Genomic DNA, 27,918 nt, shown 5'->3' on the forward strand with positions numbered 1-27,918 from the left:
ATGATTTTCGGCCCCCCTTCCCCCCCACCACACACACACAAGGCATCTTTCCTCCCAGGTCAAGGACTCAGGGATAAACCACAGGGGGGAAAACTAAGGAAAAAAAAAACTAACTTAAAAAAAAGAACTAACTTCACATAGTATGGTATTAAATAAAAAACCTACAAAGATAAGCCTGGTGTTTCTGTTATGGGGTCAAGAGGAGGGGATTCCACATCCCTCCAGGTGGGGATTCCACGAGGTGGGGATTCCACGTCCCACCAGAGTCCACCACACAGAGACAGTCTCATATAAAAAGGTGAATTTATTGGGGAAGTAGATGGTGAACTGACCGGCCAGGGACACAGTGCAGACTCGGGAGCTGACACTGTGACCCCGAGCAGTGCTCACCCTGGGTTTTTAAGGGCAAAACCCATGCGGTCGAACCTGGCCACACAAGTGGCCAATGGGATAGTCACATACACAGAGGGACCATTGCCAGCTCCAGCCACACGCAGGTAGCCAATAGGGTTACAGCCTAGTGTTTGAATTTACCTATCACCTTAGTTGGAGTTGGCGGGCAAATTGGGAAGGTCCCACACCCACCCAAGCGGATATCCCTCCTCATGGGGGGTGGGGAGAAGGTCAAGGTTGCCCCTCCCTTGAAGGGCAAAGGTGGCTGGGCTGTACCAGATAACCCTCCTCATGGGGGAGGGGGGTGGGAAGGTCAAGGTGGCTGGGCTGTACCATTGTCGACCTTCCACAATGGGGTGGGGGAACTCTTAGGCATTCTGGATGGCGCCAGTCCCTGCTCCCCTTAACAGTTTCCATACCCTGGAGTTCGTTCTGCTTCGCCTCATCCACGCACATGGTTATGGAGCTGAGGAGATCCTTGGCTGGGACCTCAGCCCCGGGGTGGGGCGGGGCGGGGTGGGGCGGGGCTGTCCATCAGCTGGCCCCGCCCACCACCCCGCACACCGCCCATTCCAGGAAGCCCGAACTGCAGTCGCCTGGGACTCAGCGCTCCAACCTCGCCATGCTTGCCCTCCGCGGCCGCCTGACCAGCGCGCTCTCCGGGCGGGTGCTCGCGCCACAGGTGGGGGGAGGAGGCTGTGAGGACGGGTGGGGTGGGTGTGTGTGTGTGTGTGTGCAGGGAGGGACACCAAAGCTCGGGGGACGTGGGGGGGGGGCCGCCCCGAGAGAGGGGTGGAGCCTTAGGACCTGCGCGGGGGCGCGCGGCCTGTGCGGGTGGAGAGGAGGGGGGCTGCGGCTGGGCGCCCGCGCCTGGCAGTGTCTGCCTCCTGCCCGCCCGGGGGAGGAGTGAGGGGGGCCCAGCCTCGGTGCACGGGCGCGGTACGTGCAGTACTTCGGGGAGGTCATGGCTCAGGACGAGCTGCCTTGTGTCACCCCACTGCCCTCCCCCCACCGCCCAGCTGAGAAGGAAACGTCACGAAACGAGAAATTACCTTCCCAGATGAGAAATGTACAAAAAGGACCAAGGGTTTCCCATGTCAGACCCGGCCCTGTTCTATCAAGGTAGCCCGAAGATGTCCTTTCCGGCCCAAGTTTGGGCTCTGGCTGCCTTTTCAGGTAGCAAGATGGGAAGGGTTCACTGGTCGGCTTTTTTCGGTGGATACAGAGTTTCTGAACTCACCTGATGTTAGCTGCGGTCTTTATTTACCCTTCTGGTGGTCACTGCAGAGGGGTGAGGCCAAGAATTGATTACTTCCTTGCAGTAAACAGAGGATACTAAAATCAAAGCGAATTACCTTCATTAGACATACTAGGTAGTGAAAGTAAGCCCTAAATTAAACATAGCTTTGTAGACACAAAAACTGCTTTAAAAGACTTGTCTGGAGTCATTAGTGCCAGGAAATGGCGCTGACCTATCTAACCTACATTAAATGGATCTGTACACTAGAATGGTATATGCGTGTGTTGTATGTTATGTACTTATGCACATGTTTGCACACACATAGAATAATTTATGGTGAAACATTCCTTGTGAATGTTACAGTACTCAAAATAAATTTATATTTTTTCACACTAAACAGAAGGAGGAACCAGTGTTCCATAATCTCAGACCAGGAAAGACTTAAAGATGATCTTAATAGTGCATCTGTTGTGCCCAGAGGAGGGGTCCCCTAAAGAAGAAATGCAACAGCAAGGTTTTATTGCAGGATACTAGCCAGGCAAGGAACTCTTCCTCAGGCACTCAGCAGCCAGCTGGGAGGAGTTGATAGGTTTTACACAGTCTATTTAAAGGCAAAAATCACAAACAGTTGCTAGGCAACTTGGGGGGGGCATTCTACACTTGTGAAAACCACAAACAACTGTTAATTATGGTCCAGAGATTCCTTTCAGATAAGGTGACTTATTAACTGTTCTTTCCTGTTTATGTATCCTCTGGGTTCCAAACTCTTATCTTTGGGTCAAGCTGAGTTTCTATTCTGTCTAGTGGAAGGGGAATAATTTTGAGTCTGGGGGTAATTATTTTTCATCCCTACACATCTCTCTTTAGAAACCAATACTGATTCATACAATTCTGTTTGAAGTCTCCCTTTTCAGCATGCATGTGTATTTTACCACTATATTACAATGCAATTGAAAAACATAGCATCCTGTTGCATTAGTTACATCTCATGCCTGCTTTTAACCAGTGAATTTTCTGTATTCACTCAGTGTGGGATATTTAACCTATGCAGCAATTTCTTGCTTTTTTTTGGTGTGTCTCCATAATTTTTATTTATTTTATTAAAAGATTTCATTAGCACTGATTTTTTTTACATCATATTTCAAATGCCATGTTTAACAAACAAGTATTCAAGAAGGGAATCTCTGTATACAATCCTGACACAGAAATTTTAGAATGTAATTAAAATTAAGCTGAGACTTTGTGTGATTTCTAACTTTTAAAGAACTTGAAAAAGTCTTTTAGTAAAACATACTTTTATTATGCTTGCCAAAAGGCATGTATCTAAAGTTCATCTGGACAAATACACTATTGAGTAAAAATTTTGGCTGCATAGAGAAATTTCTAAATTTCTCAGATAAAGCAACATCAGCAGAACAGCAGTACCTGCACTAAGCATCTACTTAAGGAAAAGTGGTTAAAGGAGAATTCTTGCTGGTTCACAATAGCATCTCAGGTAGTGGTTATCTTTACTGATGCCTCTACATAAATACGTCTAAGGAAAGCTAATAAAAGTACAAGCATCAATATGTCCCTTTTTTCTAGAATCAAATGTGGTTGTAACTGAACATCACATGTCCTACCTTTCCCCCAAATATTTGTTTGTCTTATCTCTCTACAGGCATGTGCATCTTTTGCTACAGGCCCCAGACAAAATGATGGAACATTCTATGAATTTCGTACCTACTATCTTAAGTCCTCAAAGATGAATGAGTTCCTGGAAAATATTAAGAAACATGTTCACCTTCGGACAGCTCATTCTGAACTGGTTGGATATTGGAGTGTAGACTTTGGAGGCAGAATGAACACAGTATTTCATATTTGGAAGTATGGTATGCATACAGTTTGTGTTCCATACAGATATATTTGTTCTGTTGGATGTAACATGAGACATAGTTCTTGAATCCTGTAGTGCTATAGAAACTTATTAAGTAAAGCTATTAGAAAGCAAGGTAGAGCAAAATGCTGTGGCTCACCACTGTAATCTTAACTCTCAGGAGCTGAGACCTAAGGAGCACATTTTTAGGTCAACCTGGACAGAAAAATTTCTGAGCCTTTTATGTCTAATTCCCACCAAAAAGCTAGAATTGCAGCTATGATACAAGTAGTAAGGTACACAGCCTTGAATAGAAAACGTAAGGGATGCTGGGCACGGTGGCTCATGCCTGTGATTCCAGCTACTCGGAAGGCTGCAATATGAGGATCGCAGTTCAAACCCAGCCCAGGCACTAAAGACTAAGAGACTCCTATCTCCAATTAACCACCAGAAAACTAGAAGTGGTGCTGTGGCTCAAGGAGTAGGGTGGTAGCCTTGAGCTAAAGAGCTCAGGGACAACACCCAGGCCCAGAGTTCAAGACAACAAAAAGAAAAACAAAAAAGAAAGAAAAGAAGACATAAGGGACGGCACCTAGGATATTTTTCTAGAATATTTTCTCTGTGTGTGCTAGTCTGAAGGCTTAAATTTAGGGTCTCGGCAGTATCCTTGAACTTCATTTGCTCAAGGCTAGCAGTGGTCCTTGGCAAAAGCAAACAAAAAGTTCTGTGTCCTTGGAACTGCCAGTTACATCCTCAGTTGAATAAGAGGTGTACACACACACACACACACACACACACACACACACACACACACACGCACTGAGTACTAACTAGGTGTGAGCACTGTGGTAAGTCCTTTTCATATATGAATTTATTGGATCCTGACATCACTCCTGGACATGGTTGTTGCATCATTTCTATTTTTACACACAAAGCTGACCACAGAAGGACACTATGACTCACACAGCCACCCAAGAAGTGGTAGAGCCTTTGAAGTCCATTCTCTGACATGACAACGGTCCCTTGCATTTCTATTCCCATGAGCTCATGAGCCATATGACCCCTACTAATATCTCCACAGATAATAATAGTATTCCTAAACGCTGTGGGTGAGTTTTGCTGGAATGGATAAAATCCACAGCAGTATAGTTGGTTTGAAGTTGTTTTGTTTTGTTTTTTTATTTAATGCTTTTCTTTTGTAGATAACTTTGCTCATCGAACTGCAGTTAGGAAAGCCTTGGCTGAGGATAAGGAGTGGCAAGAACAATTCCTCCTTCCAAATTTACCTCTCATTGATAAACAAGAGAATGAGATTACTTATCTGGTCCCTTGGTGCAAAATTGGAAAACCTCCAAAAGAAGGTAAGTCTTCGTCCTAACCATTTTGCATTTCACTAAGGATAGGGACCTAGTCCTTTGTTTCATAAAGTAGCATACAATAACGGTTGATAGGAAACTAAAGTAAAATTTTTATCTTGTCCTTAAAATAACTGAGAATTAAGGTTGAAGAAATTTTCCAAATTTAGATTTTTATGTATTGGTAAAGCTGAACTATGCTGTAAAAAAAAAACCCACATAATATTAAGATAATCATTTAAATATAAAATATTTTTTCCAAATTGTAACTTTTTAGTGACTTTCATATTTATTATTTAAATTTAAGACCTAGCCTTTGCTAAGGTAATGTTCTACCACGTGCGTCACTTTCCCTATGCTTTTGCTCTTGTTATTTTTTCAGTAAGGTCTTGTTTTTTACACAGGTTAGTGTAGACTGTGCCCCTCTGTTTTACACCTCCCATAGACTGGCAGGGCTGGCTTTGAACCTTAATCCTCAGATCTCAGCCTCCTGAATAGTAGTCTGTAATTCTAGGTGTGAGCCACTGGTGCCCAGCTTATTTTACACTTCTTAGTAGCTGTGATAAAAGTTGTGCACTACATGCCAAGCTTTTCATTGGTTAACATATAGTCTTAGTACTTTTTCCCTAGCTGACTGCTACCTATAATCTTCTCCATTTCTGTCTCACCCAAATAGCTAGGATTACAAGATTAAGTCACTACACTCAGTTTGTAATTAGATTTATCTTTGCTTAAAAATTGGTGGTATTGCTGGGCCACTACACTCAGTTTGTAATTAGATTTATCTTTGCTTAAAAATTGGTGGTATTGCTGGGCGAGGTGGCCCACACCTGTAATCCTAGCTACATAGGAGGCTGAAATCTGAGGATCAAGGTTCAAAGAAAGCCTCAAAGCAAACCTGGGCCTGTAGCAGTAAAGACCCGAGAGACTCTTATCTCCAATTAACCACTGGAAAACCAGAAGTAGCACAGTGGCTCAAGTAGTAGGGTGGTGGTAGCCTTGAGCTGAAGAGCTCAGGGACAGCGCCCAGGCCCAGAATTCAAGCTCTATGACCCACAAAAAAAAAAAAAAATTGGTGGAATCAATGAATCGATTTTAGAATGAAACAAAACTGCTTAACTATGTTACTATAATCTAGCATTTTTATAACAAGTTTTAATTTCTACATTCTCCCATTTATTATTTTATCTACTTATGTCCTAGTTTCTTTCTTTCCATCTAGTCTATACTTCTGACTAGAGGTAAAAAGCTTTCCAAGTGTTGTTTAGATATTTAGTATGTAATAACAAAGAAAAATAAACAAAAAACAAAACCCAACTGGGCGCTCACATCTGTAATCCTATCTACTCAGGAGGCTGAGATCTGAGGATCATGGTTCAAAGCAAGTCTGAGCTTTAAAGACGGTGGGAGACTCTTATCTCCAATTAGCCACCAGTAAATGGGAAGTGGAGCTGGTAGCTCAAGGGAGAGGGCAGTAGCCTTGAGCTGAAGAGTTCAGGGACAGCACCCAGGCCCAGAGTTCAAGCCTCAGGACTGACAAAAAATATAAATCAATTAATTAAATAAATAAAACCCATCAGAACCCACAAATCTTCTTTTCAGTAATAAAATATCTCCAATGAAAAATGAGAGGAAGGGAGAAGTAGGAAGAATAAGAAATCAGAAGATCCTGCTCTTAGTAAGTTCTTTTCTAGTAGACTCAAGGAGCTCAAAAATCCTATTTTGCTGTAAATCATCAGTATCTATTTCATCAACAGCGTAGAAAGATGCAAAATATTTCACATAGTAGCATGTATGTAGCTTCTAGTCCTTTTTCCCTTTCATCTGTTATAAAACGTGGTGAGTTAACATGGGCAAGAACTTTCAAACCATAAATAACTTTCTAAGCATAAATAATAAGTAAAATAGTAATAAAATAATAAATATAAGTACATACACATGATCCTTCAAATATGTGCACATAAAGCTAGCCTTCCACCATTAGAGACAAAGCTGCCTTAAAATTGCTTGAATGTCTTCTGTTAAATGACTCTTTTTCCTCCTATTCCAGGTGTCTATGAATTGGTTACTTTTCAGATGAAGCCTGGGGGCCCTGCTCTGTGGGGTGATGCATTTAAAAGGACAATTAATGCTCATGTCAACCTAGACTACGCTAAACTCATCGGCGTTTTCCATACTGAATATGGAGCCCTCAACAGAGGTACATTGTCCATTTCCACGAAATGGTGTGCTGGCTGAGTTTTCTCTCTTTTTCTTCATTATGTCTTATTACTGCTGAAAAATTTTGAGGTTTCTTTGCAATATCAAGATTTGAAGCTAATTTGTGGCTTTTTCACTTTTAGATTATTAATTCTTTCTAGAGTCTGTTTCAAATGCTGTACACTTTTTAGAAACAGAAACTAAGAAAATATTTTTATTCTCTTTTTATCTTCTTAAATATACTTTGCTTCATTTTTTTTCCCCAAAATACTGTTACTTGAGTTAGAGGGATAATTTCTGAATGAAAATGTACTGTGTATGTTAAAAACATATGGAAATCCAAAGGAACAAAAGTTATCCATTACTACAAGATAACACTGTTGCACATATATAAGTAACACAGAAGTACAGAAATCAAACTGTTAATCAGGTATAAAGACAAGAAACTTATGTGCATAGATATTGTCATCTGTACCATCCTATATGAGTGAATAAACTGGATGGTTAGATAGACAGACAGACAGACAGACAGACAGACAGACAGACAGAAAGATGCATACTTTATTTATCTATTTATTTATGTTTCCAGTCCTAGGGCTTGAACTCAGGGCTTAGACACTGTCCTTGAGCTTTCTCAAGACTAGTACTTTACCACTTCTTGCTTTTTCTATAAATGTGGTCCTGAGGAAAGGAACCCAGGACTTCATTCATGCTAGGCAAGCACTCTACCACTAGACCACACTCCCAGCCCCACATTCTTTAATTTTTAATGAAATATATTTGGAGCATTTAACTATTAAATTGAAATTACTATAAAATTTTCAGGTTTTGTGCCAAATTCTTTTTTTAAATGCGTGTAATATTTACCTAGGATAAATCTTTAAGAATAGCTACTAAAATATTTGAAAGTCATTATATCCATTTTTTTCCTCAATTTTCCCACCTGAATGTTCAATGAAGATTCAAGATTCAACCTGACCCATTCAAATTACTGATTTTTTTTTTTTTTTTTTTTGTACTGAGGTTTAAACTTGATCCTCACACTTGTTTGGCTTGTTTAATAAGCTAGCTGTAGCATTTGAGCCACATGTCTGCTCTGACTTTTGCTACAGATGGGGTCTTGTTGACTTTTCTGTCTGGGATAGCTTCAAGTCATGATCCTGCAGATTTCAATCACCTCTCTAGGGTCATAGTTCTGGGGCCAATGGCACCCAGCCAAGTTACTGATCCTTTTTTTTTTTTTTTTGCCCCAACAGTCTTGGCACTGTCCTTGGGCTTTCTCAAGGCTAACAGTCTACCACTTGAGCCACAGCACCACTTCCAGTCTTTTCTGTGTATATATTATCAAACCACATACAAGGAATCAAACCCAGGGCTTTGTGCATGGTAGGCAAGCACTCTAGCACTAGGCCATGCTTCTGGCCCTAGTTCCTGATCTTTACCTGGAAATTATATTTTAGGCATATAGTCAAAGGAAGTCATTAGAATATATCAAAAATATATTTTCAAGATGAAAATAGGTTAAGAGGATAAACGTATTTGATGTTCATGTCATACTAAAAATTAAGATGCATTGTAAATTCACTGTATAAAAACATAGTTATACAATTATTAAGGCATCTGTGAACTTATGTAATAGCATGCACAAGGCTAAGCCAAAATTTCTAAGCCAAAAATAAGAAACTTATTAGAAATATTAATTTGATGATTATATAAAAGATCAACTATTACATAACCCATATCACCATTATGTGAGCTTCAAAAGCAAAAAGAAAACAGAATCCTTACATAAAAGAAGATGTACAAGTGACTATTATTATATCTTAAGGAAGATGCAGGTTAAAGCAATAATTAAATAACTTTTTTTCCATGTAGCTTATACATAATTACATATGTATAATGTTAAGTCAGAAAAAGGAAATACTTACTCAGTGTTCACACTGGCTTAATTTCCCTTCCAAAAATTTGACAATATAAACAAAAAGCTTTTATTTTTGTTGTCTTTGTCAAAATACTTCTAGGAAATACTCATGAATGTGTATGTATTTAGCATTAGTTTGCACTGGAAAGAAATTTCAAAGGAAAATTGGAGGCATGGCTCAATTGAGAGAGCACTTGCCTAGCAAGTGTAAGGCCATGTATTTAATCCCTAGTGCCACACATACAAACCCACACGTGCACAAAAGAAACTTGAAATGATATAAAATATAAAGTAGACATATTTGAATGATAAGATTAAAGGTTTTTAGTTTCTGTCTAAACTTTTCTAGAATATATTATATATATATATATATGTTTTATAAGAAAATGTACCAAAACTGTGTGCAGACTTTTTGAACATGAATTTGTTCTCAATACAAGAATCATACTATGCAAAGAATATATTGTGTGAGTTTCAATCCCAATTCTCTCACTTAATAATTTCATAACCATTACCTTCATTAAAGTTCTGTAACCTTACCCATGAAAGTGGAAATAATTACCTACTACCTATGCTATGAAGTAGATGAAATAAGTTTACACTTAAAAAAATACTTAAAACCAGGCCTACTAGTACATAGTAACTCCCCAGTAAATTCATAGTCACTGTCATTGTGCCAGTCTCATTAGTATAGTCATATAGTTAGATGCTGCTCTAATGAAGTATATGTCCAGTTTGTTTATAATAATAAAATACTAAAAACAATGTGGCAGGACCCATTTGAGTAATGTATATACTCATAGTGCACAAGTAGAAATAGGTACACCTCACATGCAACCTATATTTTATATAAGCACACACACATATACTGTGTGGGTATAAATATATAAACATAAAAACATGTATATGTTATGTACATTATATATAAGCATATATACTACATGAGTATAGGCATAAATGTAATTAAAATGACACATCCAAAATAAAAAAACATGGTAATACAATTAGAATTAGCTCTTACTCCCACAACCTTTTTGGCTTACATAGTAAATTTTAATTATTAAAAAAATTATAAGTATATATAAAAGCATATTATGAATATGTTACTGATAATAAAGGCTTGGAAGAAAAGATATTACATAGATAAGGACAAAGTCATATGGCCACTAAAAAGTAGTAGTATTGCCAGGCACCAGTGGCTAAGGCCTACAGTACTACCCTCTCAGATGGCTGAGATCTGAGGGTCCTGATTTGAAACCAGCTCACATAGGAAAGTCGGTGAGACTCTTATCTCCAGTTAATTACCTAAAAGCCTGAAGTAGAACAGAGGCCCAAGTGTGGGAGTGGTAATCATGAGCAAAAAAAGAAAGGCTCAGGGAAGCTGTGCGTGTTGGCTCACATCTGTAATCCTAGCCACTCAGGAGGCTGAGATCTGAGAATCATGGTTCAAAGCCAGCCCAGGCACTGATGTCTGTGAGACTCTTATCTTCATTTAACCACTAGAAAACCAAAAGTGGCGTTGTGACTTAAGGGGTAGGCCAGTAGACTTGAGCTGAAGAGCTCAGGGGTAATATCTAGACCCACAGACCCAGAGTTCAAGCCCCACCAAAAAAAAAAAAAAAAAAAAAAGCTCAGGGTCAGTGCCCAGACCTTGAGTTGAAGCCCTAGGAGTAGCGTGTGTATGGGCGCGCGCGCGTGCGTGCGCACACACACACACACACACACACACAGTATGAAATTCCATTAATATGTACAAGGTTAATATTTGTATGCATCAGTAAAAAATTAACATTAGGGGCCAGGAACATAACCTAGTGGTAGAATACTCACCTGTCATGCACAAAGCCCTTGGTTTGATTCCTTGGTATCACATACACAGAAAAAGCCAGAAGTGGTACTGTGGCTTAAATGGCAGAGCACTAGCCTTGGGCAAAAGTGTCCAAAGACAGTGCCCAGGCCCTGAGTTTAAGCCCCAGGACTGGCAAATTCTTTTTTTAATCTTTAAAAAATTAACAGAAAATTAGCACATTGATAATATTTAATTGGTAGTAAGCATAATGTATAGTGAGAACCTGATTTGATTAATTCATTTCTTTTAAAGGAAAAGTTACTTATTAACAGATTTCTCTAGAGAGTGAAGATAAGCTTGTTTTAGTTTTTTACGTTAGTTTCCTAGGAAAAGCATGACTTTTTAATACTCTACTGTTTTAATGAGACACATTCTAGAAGGAAGTAATGAAACTTGCATCTCATCTTAATTTTGTTTTAGTTATTTTATATTACTTCCCCTCAACTTTTGCTTTCCTTTGATTAATGTACACAATTCTTTCCCAAAGCCCTGACCCCATATTTAAAATCTAAACATGAAAAAACAATTCCAGGTCTGGTGTCAGTGGCTCAACACCTATAATCCTACTTACTCAGAAGGCCAAGGTGTAAGAATTGTGATTCGAAGCCAGCCTGGGCAAGAAAAATCCGAGAGACTCTTTATCACCAATTAAACACCATAAATGCTAAAAGTGTAGCTGTGGGCTCAAGTGGTAGAATACTAGCCTTGCTTAAAGAAAAGAAGTTCAGGGACAGCATCCGAATCCTGAGTTCAAGCCCCAAGACCAGCACACACACGCGCGCGCACACACACACACGCACACACAGTAAAGAAATGAATCTAAAACTAACTTAAGGTTTCTTTGAGCAGTTCATGTTCTTTGGTGGAACGAGAATGCGGATAGTCGTGCTGCCGGGAGACATAAGTCTCACGAGGACCCCCGAGTAGTAGCTGCCGGTAAGTTATTTCACTAAGCATAGATGGTTTTTAGAACAAATCTGTTTCAGCCAGAAACTTTATATGCCTTCTATGGAATGTTTTTCCAGTTCGGGAAAGCGTCAATTACCTGGAGACTCAGCAAAATATGCTTCTGATACCTACGTCATTTTCACCATTGAAATAATTTTCTACCAGAATAACAAGCATTGCATTAACCTTGAATTAAGATGTGTCTGAAAATGGTGCTTAAATTCTCCCAAGAGGATCGTTCCCCCTATGATGTGAAGGAGGGGGTAAGTTAAGTCACTGGGTCCCACACTTTTTTTAAAGTCATCTCAGTCTTTTGCCATCGCCAGTCACTTTAGGAAACAGCTATGTGCATTTTCCTCAGTGTCTATTACCCATTAGAAATGCTTGTCATTAAGATTTTGATAATGCATTGATTTCAGCATATCTCTTCTTCTGTAATATTCTGTATTTTGACAATCCTTTATGTCATTTTCTATATTTAAATAGTTATTTTTACATTCTTTCATCTGGCAGTATTTTTAAATTATTTACATATAATATCTCTTCATCTGCTTTACTTTTCTGAGATTTAGAAATATTATATACTCATTATAGCTTACTATGTTGTATCAAATGCAGTCCATAAAAGTGTTGGACCAAATGTATCTCTTTACTTTGGAAAAAGTGTATTCTCGTATGAGTCAACTGTTTTCATTATGGTTTTAATGATTGTATTCGTATTATATAGTCAGATCACTGCATTAAAAATGTATAGAAGACTTATTTGTTTGCTGAAATACGTTCATTTATAATTTAATAATTTAACTTCCCCATGGGCCACTCACAAGGATCCTGAGATATTCATATTAAAGAGATCTTTACAACTGTGAAAATTAACAAAAGCATCTCTCTCTACTATGCCATTTCACGTGTGCTGCATTTTTATATTTTCTTTTCTACAGGTCTTACTATCCTGCTGTAGTGACACAGTGATAATTTGCCAGTTTTATGATAAATGTCAAGTTACAGCATAAAAGTAGCATGCTGGTAACCCAAGAAGGAAAATTTCTTTTGTACTGACTCAGGTATTCTAGAATTTTCCTTGATACATCTTGAATTTCCAGTATATTTAATACTCAGTCTAAAACTAGGTTTCATAGTCGAAGCTCCCTAGACAGCATTAGTCAGGGAAGGCAGACAGGCAGAGTGGCAGTACACACAGACACAAGCTTCTGTGTTTTTCTCCATACCTCTAAAGTTCGAAGAGTCTAACAACAGCCCACATCCACATTTATATGAAACATTTAGGAATTCAGTAACTCGTAACATATTGTGTTTCAAGGGTTTCTCCCAGGTCCTCCTTTGATTCACGCAGGCCATGGGAAGATGTCCAGGCAGGAAAATGATACTTGGCCAAGGATGTCCACACAAGATCAAGCATGTGCACTCCATCTCGAGGCTACATGTAACCCAAGGCAATACATGCATCCTGTCTGCAGGTTATATAGATAAGCTGAGGCATCTGAGCCTCAGGGCTTGGAACTTGCAGGCCCAAAACCCTTTAAAAGCTACAGGGGGAAATGAAGTAAAGAGGTCAGGTCTGACTGGCTCCATATTGCCACATGGTGAATGGCAGGGTCTGGCATCTTGTCTTCATGCTGGGGAAAGGTGAAGTGACCACCTTCCAGGTGAGAGGGTGTGCCTGAATCCCTGGAGACAAAAACAGGCAGGTTTTTTGTCTGATAGGTTACTCAGCTTGTCGGTTCAGTGCCTGGTACTTGGACTTTCCTGTGACCCTGTCCCCTAACATGATATTTAGTACTAGACCAGCTCAGGCGCCATTATGCCACGCCACATGTCTCCCTGTAGTCGCATCTGCGTCCTGTGGCCTGGCTTTTCTCCAGTAACCATGGTGCCCCGTTCAGCTCTCCATTGAGGCTGAATTGGCTCAGTGGTATTTTTGTTGTTCTTTTTCTTCTTTTCTCTCCATGTTGTTTCCTAATTGTGTTGTGTATGTGTGGATTTCAGGTCTTGGATACAAGAGGCCACTCTGCATTCACCTCTGAGAATGTGGTTTCACTGTTTTCCCACCTTAACAGAAAAGTCTGACTCACTCCATTTACTTTATCCATACACATACACCACCAATTCAGAATTCAGATTTAATTAAAAGTTTTAACATGAACTCTAAACTACTACAATTAACATTTTACTTCAGAATGTAGCAGTGGCTTAAGTGAGCATCAGTTGTCTGTGGACCATATAATCACAAAGCCAAAGGGAGGAAGAGGGCTTTCCTTTTGGATCTTTGTGATGCTACATGAAGTGGCACAAGGGAATGTCCTTTCACCTAAGGCTTGTTTTCCAGCATTAGCTCCAACCGGGCTTTCCTTTCTCCAAAATCTAAGATGACAAAGATTTGCCTTCCAAGAGATCTAATTTGAAGATGAAAGTAATTTACCTATCCAGGTTTATTTCTTGGCCCTCAGCTTTCGGTAATTGGTTTCTTCTTCCATTCTTTTAGACGATTCCCAACACCTGCTCCCCTGTCTTCATTCTCAACTGATGAACCTCTTAACCATAGTGAAAGGGAAAAATAATCAGAAGTGACTTGGCGCAGAGGCCCTCTCTCCTGGTCACTTTGCATCGAAGTTCACACCCCCCCCCTTCCCTCCTCCACTTTACATGATCATTCTGTGTGTCAAAGAAAAGTGGCCTCTCCCACTTTTACGCTCTCTTGCTGCAGGATGTGGCCACATTAGTCTTGCCTCCTAAAGCTGCACTTTCCTTTCTTCTTGATCTTTCTCAGGAAGATAATTATTTTATTCTATTATTATTTTGCTATTATTTTCCCCATCTTTTGGGAGTGGGGGAGTTGGCACACATTGGCACCAATCTTGGGGCTTGAACTCAGGGCCCTATCATTCTCCCTAAGCTTTTTCATACAAGGCTGGTGATCCACCAGTTGACCCTGTCAGCTTTATTTTATTTTTACTGGTTAACTGGAAATAAAGGACTTTTGGATTTATCTGCCCAGACTGGCTTTGAACAGAGAACTTCAGATTGCAGATTTCTGAGTAGCTGGAGTATAGGCATAAGCCACTGATGCCCAGCAGTTTATCCCATCTTATAAAAAGTAAAAACCTGGAAGTGGTGCTATTGCTCAAAGGGTAGAGCACTAGCCTCAAGCTGAAAAGCTCAGGGACAGAACCCTGGCCCAGAGTTCAAATCCCACCACTCAAAAAAAAAAAACAAACAAAACCTCACTGGTCAGGGGTAATCCTATCAGGAGACTGAGATCTGAGGATCAAGGTTTGAAGCTATCAAAGTCCATGAGACTCATCACCAATAAACTACTCAGAAAAAAAAAAACCAAAACAGAAGTGGCACTGTGGCTCAAGTGGTAGAGCACAAAGAGGCTCAGGGACAGCACCCAGACCCTAAGTTCACATCCCAGGACTGGCAAACTCCTCATTTTCTCATTTATATGAGTCAGAAGTGTATATGCTTCCTACTTTTATCTATCCACTCACATTCCCTCTTACACATTCTCTTAGCTCCACACTAACTAGCCAGGTTGTTCCTAAATCCACTAGTTGCTCCTTATTCTATAATTATTTTCTTCATTTCTAACATTAGCTGCATAAGCCCTCTCCATCCTAAGTGTCTTCTAGTCTCTACTTTGTCTTCACCTCGGGTGATATAGCATTCATGGCAGATTCCTTGGGATGTAAATACTGAAGAAGAATCTAGAACCACTCAGAAGTCTAGAACCTTCTGCCCACAAAATTCAGACCTGTGCCTCAGCAAAAAGGATGTTATCAGGACTGTTCCCATAGTCCTGAAGGGATCACAATGGAAAAAGATTGTTTCTTTGAGCTTCTTATGTTCCCAGATAAGCAAACTTCTCTTTGTGAAACCCATTCTGTTCTTGTCTTGTTATTTTTGTTTTTGTTGTTGGATATGCCAGTATTGGAGCTTGAATTCTGGGTCTACCTCTCTTGCTTGGCTTTTTCTACTCAAGGATGGAACTCTTACCACTTGAGCCATAGCTCTACCCCTGCCTTTTTGGTAGCTAACTAGAGATAATATTCTTCTGGACTTCCTCCTAGGCTGGCTTTGAACCAGGATCATCAGATTTCAACCTCCTGAGTAGCTAGGATTACAGACCAGACATAGGCCATCTGTGTCAGCTATTTTTGTCTTCTTGATGGTATTAAGGTTTGATCTTACCTTTCTGGGCATGTACTCAACACTTTTGCCACATCCTTAGTCCCTTTTGCTATATATATAAAGACACAAACTATATATCTTTGTTTTTTAAAAAATATTTTGTCTTTTGATTTGCAACCTTGATGTTTTGTGTGGTACTCAGTTTGCTAGACAACTATTGGGCATCTAAAACTTACAAACTCAGCCGGACAAGGATAGCTCATGCCTGTAATCCTAGCTACTCAGGAGGCTGAGATCTGAGGATCACAACCAGCCTAGGAATGCAAGTCCCATGAGACTCTTATCTCCAATAAACCAGTAGGAAGTGGAGCTGTGGCTCAAGGAGTAGAGTAGTAACCTTGAGCTTAAGAGCTCAGGGACAGGGCCCAAGTTTCAAGCCCCACAACTGAATAACCAAAAAAAAAAAACCTGACAAACTCAGCTTGGTTATTTTTTTACAGTAGGGTCTCACTTTTTCTCTCCCTGGGTGAGTCTGGATGGCAACTCTATGTATGCTTCCCCAGTAGCTGGGATGACAGACACACAGTGCCATGTCTAGCCTTTCAATGGTTGTGATGGGATTACAAGTGTGAGCCTTTACTCCCAGAAGAAAATCGCATCAGAGCAACATTTGTGAACTACATAGCCCTTATCACAGGAGAACAAGGAAGTATCTTCAGCACAGACTCAGTATGACTTCCCTTCTCACATTTTCTACCTGCCCACCCTCAGCCATCACTCTCAGCAAAAAGCTCATGTACACAGTATGCTTTGCTATGCATTGTATTTTGGTTGAATACATAAAAGAGTACCAAAGGCTGCCTTTTGGTTGCCTCTTCCAAACTGGTTCTGTTTTTATGAAATAAGTGTATCTAGTCTATTATCAGATATCTCTATAGTATAATGATAAATAAGCAGAATAAATTCAACTGGAAAACCTCTGAAGCTTTCTTAACTTCCCCAGCTTTCAGGTATGTAAACTGAATCATGAGAGTACAGAACAGGCATTTGTTTTCAAGTCGTCTCCTGAGTTCTCTTGTAATTAAGAGGACGTTTGAACCTTTTCTAAGATGTCACCCTCTGATTGAAATAGCTTTCCCCTCCAGGAAAGACCCTTGGTTCTTTTAGGATGGCTTTACAACACCTTATCAGTAGATGGTGCTACAAATGCACAAAAGTAAACTTGTGGAGACGAACAGAAGTGTCACAGCTTTATTTTGTGACTCATTACAACATAGAAATAGGCCTTTTTAATACGTCATATAAAGTCACTGACATACAAATAGTTTTTTTCTAGGTTTTTTTTTTGTTCTTTAAATGAAAATGATTTAACTTAGAAATCTATTGTGAAACTTTTGTCTAGTTTTGCAATTCTCAGGTATTCCAGTGCAAAAATAGATCCATTACAGACAGCATAAAGTGCTTGAAATGAAGGGCCAATGGTAAAGAAAAAGCACAAAAACAGCTTTGTCCTCAGGTTTAAGAAGGTATAAGATCATTCATACCTAACCCTTATGGGGATATAAACATTCTAGAAAAAGGGATGCAGTGATTTTGGTGGAAAAAAATTAGAACAATATTACTATGGTATTCCATTACTACTAGTAAATAGTAACAAGGGTACAAATTAATATCTCAGTATTAAAGTGGTTCATTCTTACATGGCACTAAGCTCTTTGGAAAAGTTTTACCTGATATATACAACCTTGAGAAGAAAACACAGATACCTCCCTTTAACTCAATGACTACTATACAGTGAAGCAATGATTAACATTTAATAGTCACAAAACATAGACTTTCCATACAGATATCAAAATACAGTAGTTTGAGGTTTGTTTGTGTTTTTTAATAATGAATTATGCTAGGTTATTTACATAGAGAGGACTTGCTATTTTCTTCTGTATTTTGTTTATTCACAGTTAGTAAGTTTTCCAAGGTTCCCAAAAGATGCAAAACAGAAATTTCTAAATCCTTGAGAATTTCTGAAACTTTACATAGTTACTTTTCCACAGAGAAGATGTAAAAAAATTTATTGAGAATAGTATTGGTAAAAATGTTACCAAAATTAGGGTTAAACAGGAAAGTATAAAAGATTATTAGGTAGGTAGGATAAAGACAGCAATATTAATGAAAATATGTAACTTTGGATTGTTTCTACTTTCAGGGAGTATCTCTTTAAATCTGTGAAAATGTATTTTTTTTAAATACTACACAATGTCTTTTTAAAAATGGCATGAAACTGAAATTAATTAAATCAAGGAGTTGCTCATGGATTTTATTTAACAAAGAAGTATAGTAGGATAAAAACGCAACAGAAGTTAAGTTTTGAAAAATTGGAACAATTCAATTATCTTTGATGATGACATAGAATATAGTGATCTCACCAACAGTTATTGCAAATACACTTTCAATATCATACTGGAAAACTATTCACAGTGATTTCTAAGTCATTGTTTCAAGCAATGAATTAGATAATAACATTCTGTCAATTTAAATATATAAATTGAAGGAGATTTGAAATCCTCTATCTTTAGGGTTAATAGTCAAACTTTAGAAAAAGTTGAAGTCAGTATGACGTGGAGACCAATTGGAACTCGCCAAACAATAATTATCCATATCATATTTTTGTTCTGTCTCAAAACAGGTGACATTCACATTAGTGCAGTTCTAGTTTTAAAAGTGTTTCGTTGAAAAAGGAAAGAAACAAAAAGACTGGGTTAGAATAGTCTGAAAAATATTCCACGTAGAAGTCTTTTTGTTTTGTTTTTCTTTTTGTCATGTTAAGTTAGTGATTGAAGAGATGAGAATGTTGAGATTGTCGGGGAGTTACTGGAGAGTCTCACATCTCGGCAGTGTCAATGATTTGAAGGTATCAATTGTCATGAGCTCAAGTAGTGTTCAAGTTTCAAAGCCAGCTATTCTTTTTCCTTGTTCAGTCTTGTGAACCCACTCTTGGCTTTTGCATCGTTGCTATTCAAAAAAATAAAAGTTTGGAGGCAGGAGCGTCCAAAACAAGACTATAACCTATAATTATAAACTAATTATCTAAAAACCATGGCACAGAAAATCTACTAACAATTTCTCCTCACCCCTTCACATATTTATACTCATTCAGTAATAACATACTCTCAAAAACTACTTGATTGGTGGACGGAGATTAAGAGCATTCTATGTGACCTGCAAGAAATTCAAATTCAAATATCATGCATAAGATTTTGCTCACGTTGTTTTCTAGTCACTGCCTCCTAATCAGATGCCTAATCTGCAAACTCAAAGAAAACCAAGCTAGCAAAGCAGGTGGTGTAGCCAGATTCCTGTACACCACAGGCTTGTCCAATCAGCCTTCCTCCCATGGATTCGGAAGTTAACTGAAGAACTTGAAATGCCAAATGACATTCATAGGACAAAGATCCTTGTCCCAATACAACCTCTTTTCATTTTCTTGACTAATTAGACATAATACCACACTTGTGTCAAATACAAAAAGGACCTTGAGATGCAGTGTACCGTGTTAGCGCACAAACAGGACAGACAGACATAGATAGGCCCCTCCCTACACGTGAATGAATGCAACATCTCTCATCTCTTGCTCTGACCTCAGCAGCCTGCAGCTGCAGTAGTTGGGCTCCCACTCTTGGGTCCCAGGAAAATGACCCTAGAGACCCCTGTGCTCCAAGCATGGCACAATGTAACAATGAAGCCAAGTTTCCTGTTTAGAGACATCCCTATTTTATGTGTTGGAGCCACCACAGCAGCTCACCAAAGAGTTAAAGCCGACTTTAATCATGCATGGCACCATCTGATCACTGGATATTTAATAGTGATCTATTCTGAGAAGGGACACTCACAAAAAAGTGATACATAGACCTTGGTGCTTCCAACTTTCCGAGCAACTTGGCACTAGTAATCCTGGCACAGTCATTGCCAGCAATGGATGCATCACTGGGAACCCATTCTCCTGTCATGGCGTTCCCTAATGGCTGAGGAGTTTGATCATCATTGGCCGTGATTGGTTGCTGCATTTTTGTTGCAATCCCAGTGATAATACATACACAGGAACAACAAAAAAAAAAAATATGACTTCAAACCCACATGTCCACTGGGTTCCATAGTAGAGTTTCACATAGGTAATAATAAACTAAATTCAAGTCTTTTTCACTAGAGAGCCATACGAGACATAGGCTACAAAGGCACTGCCCCTGTAATGGAATTTCTGTTTTCATTGCATTGAATTGCATTGCATTGAACAGTATCAGTACAGTATCCAGTTAATTTCTTTCCACACCAAAAAAAACCTTCCATCTCTTTCTTCTGGAACACTTGACACGCTGCACAGGAAGATCTAGCTCTTCCTTACTTTCAACATCCTGGGTGAACAGAGTTCTTCATACATAGCTTTCTTTCACTTTCTCATCCTGCAGAAAAGATGTGAGCATCGCCACATCTACCACTGTCTGGTTTTTGTGCAATGAGAGGTCCTTTAAGTGGTCATCATCACTTTGGTCCTTGGCAAAGTTCACAAATACCTGTCAACAGAAAAACGAATACCTCTTGACTTCGTTATTTCTTTATTCTACTTTCAGGTTTATTATTCCCTCTGTGAAGTCAGAGCAGTTAAGGAATACAGACAGACAATCTAGAACACTGTGTGAGACGAGACTATGAAAAACATGATCTCTATTACCCCCCTCCCACTGCTCAGTGTAGCACATACAGGCTTCACGAAAGGAAAGAGAAGAAAACATTTACTTAAATACTTAACTGGATGCCTGTTTTATACTTTTTGTTATCTAAGTGGTTCATAGTTGATACTCAATAAGTGGTGGTCATTACCATAGCTGCCACTATACTTTTTTCAAGAGAGCATTATCCCTTTTTTGTTGTTGTTGGCCATGGGACTTGAACTCTGGGCCTGGGCATTGTCCCTGAGCTCTTCAGCTCAAGGCTACCCCTTGAGCCATAACACCACTGAGAGCACAGCTTTTCATGTGTGTATGTATGGAAGTTTTGTAAAAAGCATGGCTAGTTATAATGGATGAGGAATTCGAGTACAGATCACATGAACTGCTTCTCTGGGGTTATGATGAGGGGATGGAGGAATGAGTGGGCAGGAGAAATAAATCTACCCTGAGAAATTAATCTCCTTTATGATACATGTGAAGCTTACTTGGTCAAGCGTTGTCTGGGAAACAGAGTAGTCTTCTATGTGGAGTCGCTTTTTGCTCTGGGAGAGGATGCTGAATATCCTGGCCAGAGATGATAATGAAGATGGAAGCTGGTACTGTAGCATGTTCCTGTGTTTCTCCTTTAAGACACTTCCCGGAAAGGCCAGTCCAAAGAAGTCCTGGACAGGTTTCAGGTCAGGATTGGCTCCTGCTATTCGCACAACTATAGTATAACCATCTCCAAATCTAAAAGCAGGAGGGAAAACTCACTGAAATGGAGTATTTCCAGGAAACAGCAATAGAATACTTAACCTTGAGAATCCAACTCTGCACCATGAAAAAAAAGGAAGGTCCCTGACGTACCCAGAGATCAATTCTAAGGAAAGGAGTGAGTTATCATTTACTGAACCCCTATTGTATGTGTGTGCACTCAGTGCTTGAATGCACAATTTCATTCCATCTCTACCTGAATGCATGAAGTCTAACATGTCACACGAACCCAGACCCAAAAGAATTTTAGCCACTTGCCCGTGTCAGGAATGGTGAGGGTCAGATGCCTCCAAACTTCTTAATCATAATGTCACATGGGAATTTTAAAATGGATTTGTTCAGCATAGCTTGGAATGAATAGTCCTAGGAAACTGATTCTCAAAGAGACTAGGTAATTTGCCTTCAGTGATTCATGTAACCAGTCTATGGTTAAAGATGCAGCTCAGTTTGACCTTAAAACCCTCATCCTCTCCACTATACCCTTCTTCTCCATTTAATTTTCCTTCATTTTTATTTTTAAGCCACCACACACACACACACACTCTTACAAAAAGATAAACATCAAGCTTTCTTACTAGGCATTATCCCAAAGAAATCATCTTGGTTACCTGTTTTTTAGATGTTGGACACTGCCAAGGCACCTGAACCTTCCATTAACCATAATCGCCATCCTCGTGCAGAGAGCTTCACATTCTTCCATACTGTAGGAACAGAAAGAGGTTTTAGTTTTAGAGAAAGACTCTTGTAACCATGACAATATTGCCATGACACCCAAAACATGTAAGAAGCATTATCTCCAGCTGTCTAAGACCATAGCACCATCTGTGGCCAAGAGATAAAGACATGGACAAACTTCTCTTGCCTACAATGCTGATTGCCGTTATGGACAAGCTAGAGATAAACCAATGTCTATACCATGGGGCATAGTCAAATAAATTAGGATATAATCTAGCAAAATACCATGCAGCTAGGGGCGGGAGTTTGGCCTAGTGGTAGAGTGCTTGCCTAGCATGCACGAAGACCTGGGTTCGATTCCTCGGTACCACATATAGAAAAAAGCCAGAAGTGGTGCTGAGGCTCAAGTGGTAGAGCTCTAGCCTTGAGAAAGTCCAAGGACAGTGCTCAGGCCCTGAGCTCAAGCCCAGGACTGGCAAAAAAAAAAAAAAAATACCCTGCAGCTATAAGAAATGAACTCACCTATTTATTGACTTGAGATAACATTCGCAATATACTGTTAGGTGTAAGAAATATGTATTCTATATTTATGAATGCACATACACCAATGTACATAGGCTATTTAAAAATTCTACAAGCACATACAAGCCAATGATAATAACAGTGTTTCCAAGCGTTACAATTTCAGATGATAATTATTGTTAGATTGTGCCTTACTGTATCTTATAATTTTTACAAAATGATCCTGTGCACTACTCAAGAAATTTTAGGGTGACAGGGTGGAAAGGCTAACCTAAGCTTTCCCTACACACCTGTGAGACGTAAGCACCACTGATCTCCCCTCTTTGACGACGCTGAGTGCACAGTTCCACAGGAATCTGCGGGCTTTGGGATCCATGCCTGTAGTTGGCTCATCCTACAAACAGAATAAAACAAGTTTTATTATTCACTGGAGGAAAGACTATTAAAGATGAATTTGGTTATGAATACTAAAAAAAAAAGCATTTTTAAACCAGCACAATTTTTAACTTATCCTTCCATTTCTGCTGGAAAAAAAAGAGTAAGTCTCCCTCATCTGTAACAAGTCACTTTTATAAATGTCTGAATAATGCAGGCATTTAAAAACTCAGTAGTCACCAATCCTCTTTTGCCAATAAGTATATCTTAAAAACGCTTTTTGTCTGAAACCTCTTCGGAAATCAAGATCCAGTTTGGGTAAAATTCTTTTCTTTCATTTATTCTAGCACCAGCTTTTCCTATGATGTTTCATTTGCTAGTTTTAGATCAGATGTCAGGATAACATGAAAGCCAAGATGTCTTTCTCAGTAGTCTTCTATATAGAAGAGATCAAGAGTCACTTCCGCTGCTAATCTGATACTCATTTATCTGTGTATAAGGAACTATGATCCATTTGCTACAGTGGTGATCCTGAATCTGTGTCCTCACTCTCCATCTTTTGGGCTTATCAGAAGGAAAATGTTCCAAAGAAAGACCAAATCACATGTCCAGCCTCAGTTCCAGTTACAGCAGGTACCAAGAAGCTGAGCACCTGGAATACCTTTGGGGGAGCATCTGAAGGTACTACAGGGACATGCAGGATGTGCTGGCTATCATAAAAACTTCCCTCTGCCACTCACAGTAGGTCACTTGACATTGTGATACCAATCACGCAACAATAGCCCCTGGCAGACAGGACTTTTGAAAAATGGCTTTTTTCTACGTAGGTACAAACAATGAGTTTCCATCCCTACATAGACTCACCAGAAACACCACCGGGGGCCCGCCAATCAAGGCCATGGCTGTGGAAAGTTTTCGCTTGTTGCCTCCACTGTAGTTGCCAGCATACTTTTCTCCGTACTTCACGAGGCCCAGTTTCCGAATTGCCCATTCACCAACCTACACAGATAAAGAGCACCTTGGCTTCTGTCTAACTCACTCATTTTGTCATGTTTTTGTACACTTAGACTTCCCAGCCTAAAATCAGGTGTAAGGAACCAGCAATTCACATTGCAGGAAGCATAGAAACATAGACCAAAGTAGACTTGTGTGAAAAAAACTGTAAGATATAGTGCCAGAATGCTCAACGGGGCAGGCTGGCTTTCTGGTGTGCATAATACCTTGCCAACTTCTTTCTCTGGAACTCCTCTCAAAAGAGCAAAGAACTCCACGTGTTCTCTCCCAGTTAGCAGCTCTGTGATGGCATCAAACTGAGGGCAGTAGCCCATGTTCTGATGTACTTCATGGATATTTGATAAGATGCTAGAAAGGAAAATAAAACTAATAAGACTTTCAGCATTTAGAGATACTGATTTTACCACCAGGACTAAATATTCCTGTAAAGTCAGCTTGTGCTTAACACCAAAATAGCCATTTACATGTAGCTGTTTTAGGAGCTTTTCTGTCTCTAAGGTGCCAGCTAATCTTGACTGTCAGGGATCCAATCTCGAATTGTATTGATTCACCCAACACTTCAACATGTAGGTTCAGCTCTCTATTTCAAAATTCCTCAGTCTCTGCTAATTGAAGCACATGATACTGACAATAGGAGTTAGCCTGGAACTTTAACACTTAAGTCTCCATCCCAGAATTGACCCTGTGATTCAATTTTATGTACCATGTGCCCATTGCTCCAAAGTCTTTGTGACCCACTTGAACCCTAAGAATGCCCAGAAATCCTGGCCATAACCCTCTTCTGCTTTCTGCTACCCATACTTTGACTCAACTACATACTATGTGGGGTTTGCTACCTTCAGACTTCCTGTTCCAGAATACCCAGCCCAAGACGGTCCAAGACGGTCACCACTAGTCCCAGAATGTCTGTTTTCTTAACACTACTGGAGATCACAATAGGTAAAAATAAATAAATAAAATTTAAAAACAGGGAAGTATGGATCGGGAGTTTGGCCTAGTGGTAGAGTGCTTGTCTAGCATGCACAAAGACCAGGGTTCGATTCCTTGGCACCACATACACAGCAAATAGTCGGAAGGGGTACTGAGGTCCAAGTGGTAAAGCTCTAACCTTGAGACTAGTGATGCTTACCCAGGCTTGTTTCTAGCTACTGGGAACACATTGCAGTAGCAGTTCTAAAACTGTGATGACGGTTGTACAATCCAATGTATTTACTAAATTTTTTTTAATTTATGTAAATTATGCCTGAAGAAGACTATTATTATACTGTACTTGAATTATAAAATGAAACAGAGAAAATTTAAATAATGCTCTTTTTTAGAAGTAACTTTTAGGCTCTCTGTACTTCACTTAAATAATACTTCTACAGTCAGAAAAATAATGATGTATTTCTTCACAGTAAAAAAGATGGAGTCCTTGTAGTGAAAGTGAGGCTGCCTTTTGCTTACCTGTTTTTGTTAAGAAAAGCATCACCTCTGGTAACAGTGGTGTCTCCTGTTAACATCTTGAAAGTTGATGATTTCCCAGCACCATTCACTCCCAGGAGTCCAAAGCACTGAAAAATCAAGACCAGTGTGTTGCCAAAGTCAACAACCAAGTCTAAAAATTAGTGAGCCTCTACAGTAATCACCTAAGCTTATTTTCTATATGATGTGATCTTCAAAACATACTTTATATATTTATGGGTCAGAACTGGAGCTTGAACTCAGAGCCTTTCTTTTGATTAGCTTTTATTCCAGTCAGGGGCTGTACCACTTTAAGCCACAGCACCACATCATTTTCTGTGGGTGATCTGGAGAGTCTCTCTGATTTGTCTTCCCTGGATGACTTTGATCTATGGTCCTTAGATCTCAGCCTTTACATGAACCACCAGCACCTGGCCTCAAACAAACATTCTTAAATATCGATGATAATATCTTGGTTTCAAGATACTATAAAGATATCTAAACATGAATTTTATAATAAAAATTATATAAGGGGGTATATGTATAAATATTGAGTCATCAGGTTGAGATCAATGTTAATATGTGGAAAACAATGATGTAAACCTACCATTCAAGAATGCCACCTCATCTGACTAACAGGCATGAAAGAACCCAAATGAAAAAGAAGGAAAAACAAAAACAAAAAAAGCCTATTTGAATTTCATCATCATCCCAAATAGTGAATGCTTTCCTTAAACAGCCTGAGATTACCTGAAATTGTTCTTTTTTTTTTTTTTTTTGCCAGTCCTGGGCTGAGTTCAGGGCCTGAACACTGTCCTTAGACTTTCTCAAGGTCAGAACTCTACCACTTGAGCCTCAGCACCACTTCTGGCTTTTTTCTATGCATGTGGTACCGAGGACTCAAACCCTGGTCTTTGTGCATGCTAGGCAAGCATTCTACCACTAGGCCAAACTCCCAGCCCCAAAATTGTTCCATTTTAACATATGGGATCCTTATCTTCTCCCAACTGACTTCTTCACACAGCTCTAAGCAGAGAGGCCTCTAGACATTTGTATCACCCCTCACCAGACATCATTGTTTGAGTAGATACAGTCTGAACTAATGGAGACAAACACAAAGCAGACAAAGTATATTTACCTCTCCAGGAGGGATGCCGACACAAATCCTGTCAACAGCTGGCTTCCTCTTCCTTCTGTATATCTGCAACAAACAAATACAAAAATCCTTGCACTCTGGTAACTCCCAGCTCACCCAAACAACTAGAAGAGGGGACTGTCAGCCAAACACCTCACGAAATAAGACTCATGAGTAAGACTTAGTCACACAGCGAATGTGCTGAGAGCTTTGCTGTCTCTAAGACAACTAGTTTCTGACAGATTCAGAAGCTTAAATGTGACTTGTTGGTATGTTCATCACAAATATCTATGTAACTTTTCATTTATTTGACTCACATCATACATACTCTTAAAATGCTATACAATACTGTACTTTTTTCTTGGTCCAAGGGCTTGAACTCAGGGCCTTGATACTAAGTCTGAGCTTTTGGGCTCAAGGCTAGTATTCATCACTTGAGCCATAGCTCCACTTCCAGGCATTTTTTTGTTTTATTTTGTGTTTGTTTTGGTGGTTAATTAGACATAAGTGTCTCACAGATGTTCCTGCCAGGCTTGCTTAGAATCACAATCTTCATACTTCAGCATCCTGAGTAACAAGGATTGCTAACTAGTATAAGCCACCAGTACCCAACTTGTATGGTATTTTTTTGACAGTCCTGGGGCTTGAACTCAGGACCTGAGCACTGTCCTTAGGTAGGCTAGCGCTCTACCACTTGAGCCACAGCACCACTTCTGGAAGTGGTGCTTGCCTAGCATGCAGGCTAGGCAAGCACTCTACCACTAGGCCGAACTCCTAGCCCTGTATGTTATTTTTTCAAAAAAAATTTGAGGTTCTGACATCTAGAAAAGACTCAAAGAGACCATTCTTCTGAGCACTAGTATTCTGAACTATGAAACTCATTTGGCAATATCGACAAATACACAATCTTAGTGAGTAGGGAAGTATGTAAAACAAACGAATGTGAGAATGGATGTTCACATTACCGAAGTAATCACCAACGATATTTTTTTAATTAAGAAATGTCCATGGTATATTTTAACTAATATTAACTTGACAGAAGTTTGGTTCATTTTGGAAAGCATTCTTTTTCTTTTTTCATTTTTTAGTTTAGCAAGTCACCCAAATGCGAGTTCTCCGAAAAGAAAAGTGAAACAACTGAAGACAAGTTATTAGAGCCTGAACTCTCACACTCACCTTAGTCAGCTCCTTGATCTCCAAAATATCATTCTGTCCTCCACCATCCAGGATTCGCTGTCTTTCCCGCCTCACATCTTCATCCTCATCATTCAAAGGAGGAAGCTTTGCCTTCACAGGTCTTATGGAGGGAAAGAATTTTGTTAAATCAACTATTTGAATTATTTTATGATTAAAAAAATCCAGTCTCTA

At 39.5% G+C, this 27,918-nt stretch overlaps 2 protein-coding genes across 4 annotated transcripts in view; one reads left to right on the top strand and one right to left on the bottom strand.

Moving 5' to 3' along the window:
• The first annotated feature begins 972 nt into the window (after positions 1–972).
• On the top strand, positions 973–27,742 carry LOC150065727 (protein NipSnap homolog 3A). 2 transcript variants are annotated; one of them, XM_090330365.1, is made up of 6 exons: positions 973–1,075; positions 3,294–3,504; positions 4,691–4,849; positions 6,894–7,043; positions 11,662–11,748; positions 27,639–27,742. In XM_090330365.1, the coding sequence occupies exons 1-6, from the start codon at positions 1,016–1,018 to the stop codon at positions 27,641–27,643; spliced, it is 672 nt and encodes a 223-aa protein (XP_090186491.1). In that variant the 5' UTR covers positions 973–1,015; the 3' UTR covers positions 27,644–27,742. The 2 variants fall into 2 exon arrangements, with proteins under 2 accessions (XP_090186491.1, XP_090186490.1); XM_090330364.1 differs by lacking the exon at positions 27,639–27,742 and adding an exon at positions 11,838–12,594.
• The window catches only part of Abca1 (ATP binding cassette subfamily A member 1), a 125,023-nt gene continuing 114,239 nt past the window's right edge, over positions 17,135–27,918 (bottom strand). For both annotated transcript variants that reach the window (XM_090330362.1, XM_090330363.1), the window contains exons 42-50: positions 27,727–27,847; positions 26,554–26,616; positions 25,419–25,525; positions 24,179–24,320; positions 23,823–23,957; positions 22,874–22,977; positions 21,995–22,087; positions 21,119–21,362; positions 17,135–20,477 (exon numbers count right to left, since the gene is read on the bottom strand). In XM_090330362.1, coding sequence (XP_090186488.1) covers positions 20,337–20,477; positions 21,119–21,362; positions 21,995–22,087; positions 22,874–22,977; positions 23,823–23,957; positions 24,179–24,320; positions 25,419–25,525; positions 26,554–26,616; positions 27,727–27,847 — 1,150 coding nt within the window. In that variant the 3' untranslated portion in view covers positions 17,135–20,336. The remainder of the gene's footprint in view (positions 20,478–21,118; positions 21,363–21,994; positions 22,088–22,873; positions 22,978–23,822; positions 23,958–24,178; positions 24,321–25,418; positions 25,526–26,553; positions 26,617–27,726; positions 27,848–27,918) is intronic.

This window comes from Megascapheus bottae, chromosome 3 (assembly GCF_031878675.1).
Source record: "Megascapheus bottae isolate mThoBot1 chromosome 3, mThoBot2.hap1, whole genome shotgun sequence".
Lineage (NCBI taxonomy): Eukaryota > Metazoa > Chordata > Mammalia > Rodentia > Geomyidae > Megascapheus > Megascapheus bottae.